Consider the following 14356-nt stretch of genomic DNA (forward strand, 5'->3'; position numbering starts at 1 on the left):
ATATGAGCATACGTTCGACAATATAACCTTGTTCATTAATATCTGCCCTACCCCATAGGGTATGTGTCCATTAAAATGTCCAAGAAGTAAGATTGGAGAGGGCAATTAAAATATAAGATCAATGAAATGTGGCTGAGAGATGTTTGTCCCAAGAGACAAATATATATAAAACAGATTGTGAGGTTGAACCCTACTGCTAAATGAAAAAGGAGATGGTTGCTCATCAGGACTGCAACTCCTGCATGGTCTGGGCCATCTCTGTTCCTGTCCTTATAGATAGTAGTAAAAAGTTATGCAGAGTGGGGTCATTTTTTTGTCTTTAAATAGGTTTCCACCAAACAGAAGCAAAGAGGTTCTTTATGAAGAAGCAATTTGACATTCTTCATATTTTGTTGAAATCCACAACAATCCTACTGTAAGAATTTAGCCATTATTATTTGAGTTCAGTGGATCCATTAATTATCATCCAGAGTGATACAAGTTTTTATTCTGTTTTTTGGGAATAGAGGGCATCCAGTATCCATTTTTTCTTCAGGATAAAGATCCAAAATAGGATCATCCACACTTTTCTTTTCTTCATTTACCTCTGTTGCATCGTGTGGCTCACTATTAACAGGCTACGTTTTAGTGTGGGAAGAGGGATTTTTCTTTAGATGGCTTTATTATTTATTGAAATAGGAGTAGACTGCTTTTATTTCATGTGATTGCATCAATAACTAGTGGGAAAGTTGTGTAAAATACTTATGTGGTGGGATTGAAATATCAGTTTGTGTTGATGCACAACACTTTCTCAAAGCCAATTTGAGCAGAACAGTTTCCATTATTATTTACTGACATTATCTGTTTCTCTGAATCTGCATATGAGATATTTTGCTCCATCTTCGATCCTAGATTTTATGAATTTGTTTCTCATCTTCCTACCTTTGGCATGCTCTTGATTTGCAGCATGTTTACTGCTACAATTCAAGCATGTCAGGTTCAGGGCAGAACATCTTTTGGTGCCGTGTCCCTTTCCTCCACAGAAGGAACAAGCACCACAAGACATCTCAGCATGACCATATTTTTGACACCTAAAACAACACAACAGATTTGGCAAGTAGAGTCTTATGGAGAGCTCAGGTATCCTGCACTGATGGAAGTAGACAGCTCAGAAGCATTGAAAGTAAGGATAAGAACTCTAGTTAGGACTAGTTCCCCCTTTTTACACAGAGATATTATCTTAATATACACAATCCCTTGGTCGCTTAATACAGTGCATAAATTCTCTTCAGATATTTCAAGATCAGAATCAGCAATTACGTCATATGATGTGTTAAGTGTTGTATGCAGTGAAACTTTTAAATGGAGTGTCTCCAAGGGATGTTGCTTGGAGAAGCAGTTCAGAATGCCGCACCAAGGAAGTTTCTATTAGAATGCCCCAATCTAAGATATTTTATTGACTTCAGAGAACCTGTCAACCCCTCAAGTCGCTCCTATATAAAAAAGGGTGGCATTTTACCAATTTCCTTTTCTCTCGTTGAATGTATAATGAGAAAATGATGTACAGGCATTATTTGTGTTTAATTTGGTTTCTTGTTCAGGTGAGGCCCTGGTGGAGGGTCCAGAGGAAGATGAAAAATTTTAATTACTCATAGAAGTAGAGTAATAAAATATGGCACCTTTAAGTCTCTCCAATCACCATGGAGCCCTATGGTGGGATGTTCACTCACAAACTAGCAGGTATTGTATATGGAAGAAGGATGCCAGAGATTATCAGCCATTTTCAATCCACTGCAGGATGAAGGCCTCTCCAGCAACTTTCCAGTTCCTTCTGTTTTGAGCACTGGCCATCCATTTACTACCTACAAACTCATGAATTTCATCTATCCATCTCTGCCTTTGTCTTCCAGGTTTTCTTCTAGCTCCTCTTGGATACCATTCTGTTATTTTCTTAGTCCATCTGTCATCATGTCTTCAAGCTATGTGTCCTGCCCAAGACCATTTTAGTTCTTTAGTTTTGATAAGAACTCCTTTACTTGAGTTTGCTGCCTAATCCATGTGTTGGAAGGCATGTATTAGGCATGGATTAGGCATGTGCTGCCTAATCCATGCCAGAGTTAGTTAGATATTATGTTGTTGTTGTTGTTTGGTTTTTAGGAGTATTAGCAACTAAGGCCATATTGCTCCAGGATATGCGGTGGTCATTCCCTGACCTTTCCGCATCCTCCGTATTTGGTGGTGACAGGCTCGAACCCCTGTCTAATCAAGAAGCGTGTGCTACGCACTGCTGTTCCTTCCCACCTGGCTACAGAGGCGCCACTTAGATATTATACCCATACATTCAACAGGTCTTGACTCTATGCCAAGACCAAAGGGAAGGGAAGGGAAGGGAACCTATCAGAGTAAAGTAAACCTTAGGATGCCAGAGTTACCTAGATACTATATCTATACATCCAACAGGTCTTCACCCTGTCCCAAGACCAAAGGAAAGAAAACCTTCACCCTGTCCCGAGGAAAGGAAGGGAAGGGAAGGGAACCTATCAGAGTAAAGTAAACCTTAGGATGCCAGAGTTACCTAGATACTATATCCATACATCCAACAGGTCTTCACCCTGTTCCAAGACCAAAGGAAAGGAAACCTATTAGAGTATAGTTGACCTTAGGGTGCCAGAGTTACCTAGATACTATATCCATGCATCCAACAGGTCTTCACCCCGTCCCAAGACCAAAGGAAAGGAAAGGAGACCTATTGGAATGCAGCTGTCCCTAGCAAAGCAGACTTCTAGCTGAATAACCCTGAATGGGCTAGCACAGGACCTCCCATCTTGGCCAAAACAGGGACTGAAATGGCGTATTAAAGCTGAGTCCCTCCCAACCACCAGGCTACTCCTCCAGCAAGTCCATGGTTGCAGCACACAGCAAACATGCCAGATTCTAGTGATGGCAATCTAGAACTATAACCTAAACAGAGAGACATTGGTACAGTTCTCAGCAGAAGCACATCTGCAATCCAGCTTCCCCACTAGGAATTTCACTGGACTGCTTCATATTGTTTGTCAACTATTCTGTCTCCATCTCCCCTTCTCACATTCTTGGTTGTGTTATATGCACAGTTCAGGGGCAGGAGTGGGTGCTTGACCCAGCAATGCTAATCTAATGAACCAGCAGCTTCACCACTTACAGGTGTCCATAATGAGGGAGCTTACAAATGGCACTATAAAACTTCTAAAAATTTCACTAGACAGGTTTAGTGAAACATTGCCTCTTTCTAATGTTTCATACGTGAATAGCAAAACTCATAAACTGAGTAATCTATCACTTAACATTAATGAGTGGCTAACATGTTCACTAATAGCAATTAGACAATTAAATGACCAGAAAATTTCTCGATGTAGTGGGTCCAGTAAAAACTTATGGTTCCTAGGAGAAATTCTGACCCTGCAAACAAAATCTGCTCTAAATTTGCTGATTCTCAGGTGGTTTGCCAGATTAATGGATTGACTGAGTTTGAAGGTACTGTACTTTTCTTTCATACATTCTGCACAATATGGAATGTTGGTTTGACATGTATAAAGCATCCTTTCTATATACAATGCATAGGCAAAAATATATGATCAAAAAGTATGGGGACGTTGTATCTTGAAATTGTGGTGTCATAGCAAGTTGCAACTTGTCATAATGTTTCTATGACTCATTGGATATAGTAATGTATGAAATCACCATTTATCAATCAGTCTGAATTAACTTGTGCATCGAAGTGAAAGTGTTTTATGTTTCATTCTATTTCAAAATTGGTAATTTTACTGAAAATAAAAATGATGCTGTATCATGTGAAGACTTTCAGTGGTTTTGCAAAGTTTAAAAATAGCCTCTTGTCCATCAAAATGATCCTCACGCTAGACACCCTTCGGTTCAAAAACCAATGATTTAATCAAACATGTCTGTGATCTAGTGAGGAGTGTTCAATTTTTAACCATGTGTAATATTATTAGTTAAATTTTTATAAGAAATAACTTCTGTGCTTCCAAAAATTACAGGAGCACTGGAATCAGTATGCAGAGTGTCAAGGAGACTGCTTCAAAGGGGATTCATCTGAACTAGTAAACATTTTGGGTCTAAACTTTGTGATTACACGGAACATAACTGTTCTGATTTTTTTTAAAAAATGTTACTAAACTGAATTCTACTATTTTGTGTCTTATTGGCAATAAGAATTTACAAACGAAAGATAAACAAAAGATACAAGAAAAATTTTAGCATTTTGGAACATGTTAAAAATATAACTGAAAGTGCTTTTACATTCAGTCTGTGCACAATATAAATTTCAAATAATTGGTAAATCTTTTTCAGATAATTCTTAAATATAATATATAATTTCTGCTAATAGGCAAAATACCTTAAATGTAGTTAAAAATAAAATTTTTCTTTAGCCAAATTTGAGGAGGGAGATGGGATCGAAAATATAAGAACAAGTTATTGTTGTAACTGTGTGTGAAGTTCAGTCCTCATCACTGGCTTCAGCAAGTACCTCGTCAGGATCAGGAGCCATGGAAGTATATTCTGTTGCTTGAGATAAGCCCAGAAATGCTGACCGAAACTTGAAAAAAAAAAAAGAAAAAAGAAAAGTAAACATTTAAATACAGATAAAAATAAATAGTGAGAGAAAGAATACTAGCAAACTAACACAAACTGACACTAAGTTAAAAGATGAAATATTTAGTACAGAACATCCTTATTATGATGGATTATTGTATGACACGGACTGAAATGGAAAACAGAATAAATAATGACAGGTTTAATACTAATTGTAAAATACACATATATTAAATACATACAGTATAAAAGCTTTCGGCTATTATGGTAATCTTCATCAGTCAAACTGACAGTTAAGAGTGTGGAACATGAGGGCGTGTACTGCCAGTCATGTATATGAAACTGCATGATACAATAGTAAGGCCGCCGTAGCCTAGTGGTCAGGCGCGTGGGTGCATAAGTACACGTGCCTTGAGTGACCGGGGTTCAAGCCCGTGACCACCGAATACGGTGCTGTTTCTTGTATTCTATCTATCTTGTGAACTCCTCTGACCGTTTAGTCGTCCCGGAGTATAAACAGAAAATTTATTTTATTTATTATTATTTAATTGTTTGATGTTTGACGGATTCAAACCCTATCCATCTCAGAAGACCAAATCATGGCATCATTTGATGTAGTGTCGCTTTTCACCTCCATCCCAGTGGAACTTGCCATCACATGTGCAAAGGAACTCTTGGATAACGAACAGACCTTTGGCAGCAGGACCAAACTAAAGTCAGATGATATCTCCACCACTCTCAGACTATGCTTAACAGGTGGCACAATTATGTTCAAAACTCCATTTACCAACAGGTGCACGGCACAACCATGGGTTCTCCAGTTAGTTCAGTCATGGCAAATATTGTGATGGAAGAATTAGAGGGCCGTACATTTACGAATGTATCAGATCCCATGACCTTTTGGTGTCGCTACGTGGATGATGTGTTTGTGGCGATCCCAAGAAATTCGGGTGCCCGGCTCTTAGACCACCTCAATTCTCTGTCGCCTTTTATAAAATTCACCACAGAACTAGAATCAGACAATACCCTACCATACTTAGACACCCTTGTCCAATGCAAGGGCATGCCCTTTAAAACAACTGTCTACCGTAAACCAATGTGTGCTGGCCAATTTACCAACTTTTGGTCAGCACATGCACGCAGCCATCTTCTTGGCACTACACGGACCTTGTTAACCCGTGCTTGGACCCACTCTAGTTCTGTAGATGAGAGGCACACTGAGATTGCTAAAGTAAAGGCAGATCTTGCGAGGTGTGGCTATACCCTTGACAGGTGTGACCTATGGACACATGACCATGTAGCGACCAACAGGAACATCCGAGGTAATGACTCAACTGCAAGTGCCTTTATCCCATGCTACCCAAACCTATCACAACAGGCTTATAGGGTCCTAAAATCACAAATGGGATAAAGTGCATACAGCTCCCAGGCAGAAAGTTGTGATCCCTCATCTCTAGAGTGAAACCACCGGTTCCCACCTTACTACAAAGTGGTCTAGTCTACCGCATCTCTTGCCGTGACTGCACTAGCTGCTACATCGGGGAGACGGCTCGACAAACATCTTTTGGAACACAAAAGAGCCATCTGCTTAGCAGACACAGAACACTCAGCCACTGCTGAACACTTCTGGTCAACCCGCCATGACGTTGACCCATACCGCGATGTCATGATCGTAGATAGGACCCACCACTACCGGTGACATACCTGGTTAGAGCTGTTGAACATCACATGCTCTAATACCTCAGTCAACAGAAGCAACCATTTTGATGAATCACAAATGTTGGCAACGTTCACATACGTCACAGCCACAGGCTTCAACATCAAACAATTAACTATTGCATCACACAGTTTCATGTACGTGACTGTCAGTACATACCTTCATGTTCCACACTCTTAACTGTCAGTTTGACTGATGAAGGTTACCATAATAACCAAAAGCTTTTATACTGTATGTAGTTAATATATGTGTGTTTTACAATTAATATTAAACCTGTCATTATTTATTCTATCCTGTTTTGCTCTGTGTCACACAATAATCCACAATAATAATGAATCCAGAGCACACAGGCCTACACTTTTCTAATACATAGAAGTAGTAATTTTCACTTTATTTGAATAAAATACTAACTTTAAAATCAATAATAAATAAATAAAATAAAAAACACATACTAAAAAAAGTAAAAATATTTGTTCAGAGATCATCATTTTGAAAACATTGTATTTATAAGAAATATTGTATCATATAAAATTTTAATTACCCATACTTTCAAAGGCACAGTGCAGTAAATATAACTTATTTTTGCTTTGGATGTATTAATACGTTTTTTGTTTTGAAAAATTAACTGTTTTTTTCTTGCATTAATATAAAAATTTAAGTTTAGTAAACAAGTACATAACTTTGTCATCTCATATAATGTATCATCCCATGGAATTTGTTTTTTGGAGGAGTGATGTTTAAAAACTGCTGATATGCTGAACCTAATCGGATTTAAGCATAACTATTCAAAAATGGAAAACTAAGTGAAACAGAATTCTTTTGCCACATCTTTTAAAACTTTTTTTTTTTAATCAACTGAATCCTCTCATAGCTGTATTTGCAATAGAGGTGTTATTTATGTGTCATTTATAATTTTCACAAACTTCTTTCATTGCAAACTAATACATTTTAGTCATAGGTGAAATTTGAAAATAATTCATTGTACCGAATGTTTTGTCAAAGCTGTTTCACTAAAGGGATTTGCAGAGTATTATTAATAAAGGAAGTTAGCCAGGACCTGAAAATATTTTTGATATAATCATATTTTTATTAAAATGAAATTCATTGTAAAGGGAATTTACAGTATATAAGTATTAACCAGGAAAAACAATGCAAGGAAGCAAACTTATTTTGCATCAGCCAAAAAATACCATCAATTGATCAAAATTTATGCATTGGTAAAAAAGTAACTATTCAATACTGGCTTGAACTATGTAAGCATCTTTAATCATCCAACTACCTTGGAAAGCAGGTTCAACAGTGTACTGCCCAAGGGTGAACTCCATAAGATATAATCATTGCTGCTTTCCAAAATTTTATATTAATATCCCCCTTGTGTGGTTTAGTTTCACCTGCCAATGCAAATATACCTCCTTCATTTATTTGGTTTATTCCTGAACTTTATAGCACTAGCATTAGTTGAGGCATATGATACAAAAAAGCAAGCTTATACAGGGTCAGCCAAAAAAAAAAAAAAAACTTTCCCATTTCACCCATCCGGTCACTCCAAATGTTTGTCTAATTCAGCCTTAAATTTATTTAAACTATCAACTTCCACAACAACAGATGTAAGCCTGTTCCAGCAATCAACTACCGGCTGGCTAAAGGTAAAGTTATACACCTCAATTAGATCACCTCGCAGGTGCCTAGTCTACAGACGCTACAACTTCCATATTAAACTTTTCTTGGTAAGAGCACCCTTTTGTTCTTCTCACCAATCTTGTTGCCCTTCTTTGTACTCACTTCAGCAACTCTACATCCTTCCTAAAATGAGGCCTCCATTTTAGGGAGGACAAGGGGATAATCACGTCCTTTTCTCTGCAAGCAAAATTCCTATATATCACTGATAATACTCCATGGCAGGCTCTGGCAGTGTGTCTGCACTGCTCAGAGAACTTCATATCTGATTGCACAATTGCCCCCCAGGACTTTATCATTCTCTACTTCCCGGAGTGTTGTACATTTCTCTTGGGTTACTGCTACCCATATGCAGTACTTTGCATTTGTCAATATTAAACTTCAGTTGCCACTTCTCAGCCCATCTACATAACTTTTCTAGATTCTGTGGCATTGGCATATGTCTTTGTGTCATTAACAACCTTGTCAACCTGTATCATCAGCAAAATTGGACATTAAGCCTAATATACCTTCATCAATAACATTGATAAACACACAAAACAACAATAGGCCCAGAACTGAACTCTGGGGAACTCCACTAATAACATTAGTCCACTTAGAGCAGCGTCCATTTAATACCACTCTCTGTTGTCTCCCACTCAACCGTCCCTTTATCCATTATAGCAACTTGCCCTTAATGCCATACAGCTCCAATTTGGAAAGCAGTCTTCCATGTGCAACGGTATCAAGGGCTTTCCTGAAATCCCAAGTATATGATATCAAAATTATTTTTTGCATCCAGTTCCTTTATGAGCACATTCATAAAGGAACTGGATATTATCAGAGGTGATAGTATCCAATCAAATTGGTCAGACAAAACCTCCCCTTAACCTATGCTGTGTCTGAACTATTATTGTAGTCTTGTCTAGATTATCCTGCAACACTTTTTAACCAGTGACTCCATTATTTTCTCTGGAACAGAAGTTAAACTAACAGGTCTATAATTATTTGTGTCACTTTTCAACCCCTTTTGTGAAATGGGGATACATTTGCACATCTCCAGTCCATAGGGACCTCCCCTGAATCTCAGGATGCTCTCATAATTATGGCTAAGGGTTTGCTTACTTCCCTCACTGCCTCCTTCAATATAACCGGATAGATTCCATCCACCCCAATTGCCTTTTTTATGTTTAACTTCAACAATTTCTCCTCCACATTGCTCTCCATTGTTACAAAATCTTTAAGATCCCTGCTGGAGTTTAGTAAATTTCTGTCCTCCCCCTCCTTACAGAATTCCTCATGTGTGAATGTATGCAAAAAAATTCTCATTCAGTTTGTCAGCTATCTAACGACTTAGATTTTACAAACATAACATTATTAATTAATACATAACTTGATACAGAAGTCATATAACGAAACTCTGAGATAATATTTGATACTGAAAAAAATATATATAGATATATAGTGTTATAACTGCATTGGGATACAAGTTCAGGGTTATAATTTTCTACTGAAATTGAAATTTTATTGAAATTGAATCGAAATCATGACTCAGACCAGAGCAGCGAAGCAAAAGGCTCAAGCTAATGGGAGTGCTATGACTCAGGGGAGAGCTGAGGGGGATGATTGTCCTCTGAATCACAGCCTTTAGAAATGTACTGCTTGTTTGATGTTTGTGGAGCAATCGGGAGGAACCAAGAGGAATGTCTTTGTGTGTGTGTGCACGATGTAAGGAGTGTGAGGAAATCAGGCGAAAACTATTGTTATGGGCCTATATGAGAGCTTGAAGGACAGGATGGATGCTCTTGAAGGAAATAAATTGAGGGGATCGCATAAAGCTCTCAGCTGCCCACATCAACGCCAGAGTTGCATTTGATCATCACGCAGCACAGTGGCAACCCCCCAAGGCAGAATATGCTGGTCCCACAGGAACTAGTAGTTGTTGGTGACTCTATTGTCAGAGAAACAGGGAAGATGGTATGTAAAAAGGATAGGTGGAACAGGACCAGGGTATGTCTGCCAGGGGCAAAGGTTGATCACGATGTAGAACGGATATCATCTTTTAAGGGCACAAAAGGTGATATTGTTGTTCATGTTGGCACTAATGATATTAATAGTAGGAGACCGATGGAATTACTTAACAAGTACAGGTTACTGTTGAAAAAAAAACCGTGAATTAGGGTTGAATTTGAAAGTGTCTGCAATTCTGCCCAGACACGATAGGAGGGAGTATATGATGAAAGCCTTGTCGATCAATTCGGCTCTGGAGAGATTGTGCAAGGCTCAAGGGGTAGAATTTTTGTCAGCCTGGGTCTGTGCTTGTTAACAGGAGAGACTGCTTCCACAGGGATGGGATACACTTAAATAGAAAGAGTGCAAGAATATTTGCTGATGCTAACGAGGCAGTGCTAGGGGGGTCGGAAAACTGCTAGCTTGGGGGGAATGCAAGGACTAATAGATTAACAGTAGCTACTGGCAGAGGTGAAAGCGATTCTTGCACTGCTTCTACTGGAATGAACAGCAGCCTGGAAAACAAGGTGCAGGGTAATTCAGAGACTGCTGGGTTGTTGTTGTTGTTGTTGTTGTGTTTAATGACACATAGGCTGCTAGGGCCATATTATGTCTTTCAAATGGTAAATATGAAATATTATCTTAATTGTGATAACTATATTTTATGATATATTCCTATACGATTTAGGAAAGTAAAGAGTTCTTTTTGATTAAAATCATCTCCCAGAATCTGTAATAATTTTATTGAAGACTGCGTATTAGAAATTGACTTAAAGGTGTCTAAGCGGATGGTGTGAAAGTGGGGACAGTCCAATAACAAATGTCGAATGGTCAGTTGTACTTGACATGATGTACATTGGGGAGCGCTGTCATTAGTTAACAGATACAGGTGAGTGAGGTGAGTATGCCCGATTCTTAGCCTTCCTAAAATTATTTCATCTCGCCTGTTTTTTCTGAAGCTGGATTGCCACAGCTTTGGTTCCGGTTTTATTTGGTAGAGTTTATTTCCTGGATAACCTTGAGACTGCTGGGAGTCATTGCGGTACAAGTAAACACATGGGTTGTGTTAGGGTAGCTAAGAATAGGAACAGGTGCATGATACTTGCTACATGCACCTGTTCCTATTCTTAGGAACTCCAATATTAGGAGTTGGGTAAATACATTTTATGAATTTGAGGTATTGCTCAAAACATCAAAGGGAGATATTGTTGGGATATTAGAGATGTGGTGTCACACAGATATAAGGAAGGCAGAACTGGAATTTGGGGAGTACAATGTGTACAAGAAGGAGAGACAGGATAGGAAGGGAGGAGGGGTTATGCTATTAGTTAAAAAACACATAAAATCCAAGGAAGTGAAGCCAGTCAACATTGCTGGATAGTGCAGTGTCGAGTCAGTTTGATGTAACATAAGCATTGACAGATCAAAATTGAGAGTAGGAGTGTGTTATATAGGGTTACCATCCGTCCTCTTTTAACCAGATTTGTCTGGATTTTTTGTCTAAAATTTTTGTCCGGGTGGATTTTTATAAATTTGTCTAAATGTCCGGATTTTTATATTATACGCCATTTTTTTATGCAAGCTCGATGAAAACTACCGAGTTACGTTATATAGAATCTTTTTCGGAATAGGAGACAATTCTTCAATTCGAATTTCCGTGTTGACAATTAGGCGGAAGACCCCGACAACGCTCAGTTTAGTGCATTGAGATTGTTACCAACCCACGCCTGCTTCAGAATTTATGCGCATATAAATTTTATATAGTCTAGCAATACAATATTTTGGTTTAGAGAGATAACGCGTGAAGATCAGATGGTGTGCTAGAAAAAGATATATAAATTACAGAAATTCCACATGTCAAATAAATATTGACAGTTAGAGGGCCTGTTTTTTCTAGAAACTGATTGCAGCAAATTGATCGAAAGTTGCGTACTGTCGACTAAATTTGGTATACTTATCAATGATCCAATCAAGAAGCAGACACTAGTTTATTTAATACCAAAGTTTACCTTTTTTTAAAATACTGTTTTTCACTTTAATTACAAAAATATTTATTATCCATCTTTATACCTGTAGGTACTTTTCCGCAAATGTGAATGTAAAACATAACCTAACCTTAATAAAATTTATGCTTCACTACTTACAATAAATAATATTTATTATTATTTCAATTATAAAAATTAATATTATAAAGACTATACTTCCCCTAAATGCCTAAAAGGAAGTGCATGTTTACAGAAGAGATGAAAAACAAATTTCCATGTTTTGTATCTGGCCGAGAGGAATGGGAAGCTGAATGTAAAGTTTGCAGAATGGGGACATATGTTTCAGTAGCCAATAAAGGGGTTGGTGATTTGAAGCATCACATTGAAACTGAGAAGCACAAGAAAGCAGTTCAAGGTGAGGCCTCTTCGGGAAAGGTTACAGATTTTTTTGTGAAAGCTGTCGGTAAAATAGAATATGATCTGGTTGCTGCAGAGGATATCTTTGCTTTTCACACTGTTAAACATCATAATAGTTACAAATCAATGGATTGCAACACTGTCATGTTACAAAATGTATTTTTTGATTTTGAGATAGCAAAAAGATTTTCCTGCGCTAGAACCAAGGCAGAAGCCATTGTAAACTTTGTACTTGCAAATCATTCTCTTAATGTTACTGTAAAAACTTTAAAATAAAATAAAATTGCATACTGTGGGGTCTCAACTGATGGAAGTAATCATGGTTCTGAAAAAATCTTCCCATTAATTATTCAGTATTTTGATGTAAATGAATGAGGGTTACAAACAAAATTAATTGAATTACAGAAGATGCCTAATGAGACTGCAGATACCATTTCTACGTATGTTGAAGAAACTCTTGAAAAAAAAATGGTTTGTGTGAAAAATGTATTGCATTCACTGCGGACAATTGAAATACAATGTTTGGAGGACTGAGACAAAATGAAGAAGGGAATAATATCTTTACAAAATTAAAGAAATTGTTGCATAACAAGACTTTGATTGGAGTGGGCTGCCCTGCACATATTCTGAACAATTGTCTTCAGAATGCCGCAGAACTTTGGGAAGTTGATGTAGAGAACATTGTTTTTAAAATTTACCAGTATTTTCATAATTATACAGTCTGGACTGAAGAGCTTAAGGAATACTATGAGTTTGTTGAGATTGAATATAGACAGCTCCTTTCTCACAGCAAGACGAGATGGCTTTCATTATTTCCAAGCATCACAAGGCTCATAGATATGTTTCCAGCTTTACAGGCTTATTTTCTGTCATAAGAAAAACCGCCCATTGTGATTAAAAGGTTCTTTGAAAATGGATTTAGTGAGATTCATCTTTGGTTCATGCAATCACTTATGAGTGTATTCCATACACACACATACAACGAATTGAAAGGGAAAGTAACTCAGCTGCAGAAGTGCTAGATGTCTTAGTCTCAGTGAAAGAAATTATCTCGAAACGGATGGATCACAGCTTCATGCAATTAAGAGTAAAGGAAATGCTATACAAAAAACATGATGAAGGACTTGTACTTGAATGTGAGAAATTTTATAGTGATACAAAAAATCTGTATAGAAATTGCATGGAATATTTAGATAAGTGGCTTCACCATATGGAATCCATTTCCTGTTTTATGTGGATGAAAATGGATGCAGTACCAAGCTGGAACAATGTAGAATGTTCTATTTCCTTCTTGATTGACAAAGGGGTAACAATTGATGATGTTAAGTGTTTTGACCAATTTAACAATTTGAAGAAATTTTTTGAGGCAATAAAGACTTTAAAAACATGCTTATACATGAAAAGTGGGCCAAATATTTTAGTAATTCAAAAGATATTGAATTCCATTCAGAATTGTTGAAAATTGGCCAGTTTTTCTTTGCAATTCCTCCTCACAATGCAAATGTAGAGAGAGTATTCTCTCTAATGCAAAGAGTCAAGGTTAAATGTCAATTCTGTAAAAGGTATTTTGTTTTTGCAGTACAATTTCGAACATATGTCATGCGTTGATTTTTACACATATTTGAGAGGTAATCCAGAGCTAATGAAAGAAATAATTTCTCAAGACAAATATGAATGTACTAATCCTAAACATCAGTAAATGTGGTTTACATTGTCTTTATTTTATTATTTGCATAATATATTTGTCCTCTTTTTTAATCCAAGATGAACTTTTTGTCCTCTTTTATTCGCCCCAAAACATGTAAATGTCCTCTTTTTATGAGTGCAAAAGATGGTAACCCTAGTGTTATAGGCCTAATGACTCTGATAAGTATAATAAGAAATTGTACAGGGAAATAGAGTGGGCCAGTAAATCAGAGCGTCTTATAATGGGGGATTTTAATTTCCTGGATATTGACTGGAATTTGTGGGTTGGTCACTCACAGACTAACAAGTCTTT

The 14356-nt window shown here is 37.3% G+C and overlaps 1 protein-coding gene across 1 annotated transcript in view; it reads right to left on the reverse strand.

Moving 5' to 3' along the window:
* Rad9 (cell cycle checkpoint control protein Rad9) overlaps positions 1–14356 on the reverse strand; it is a 237637-nt gene that overhangs the window by 9921 nt on the left and 213360 nt on the right. Inside the window, exon 12 of the mRNA XM_090384423.1 lies at positions 4376–4576. Coding sequence (XP_090240549.1) covers positions 4478–4576 — 99 coding nt within the window. The 3' untranslated portion in view covers positions 4376–4477. The remainder of the gene's footprint in view (positions 1–4375; positions 4577–14356) is intronic.

The sequence above is a fragment of the Mastigoproctus giganteus genome, chromosome 1 (assembly GCF_048544385.1).
Source record: "Mastigoproctus giganteus isolate SK-2022 chromosome 1, ASM4854438v1, whole genome shotgun sequence".
NCBI lineage: Eukaryota > Metazoa > Arthropoda > Arachnida > Uropygi > Thelyphonidae > Mastigoproctus > Mastigoproctus giganteus.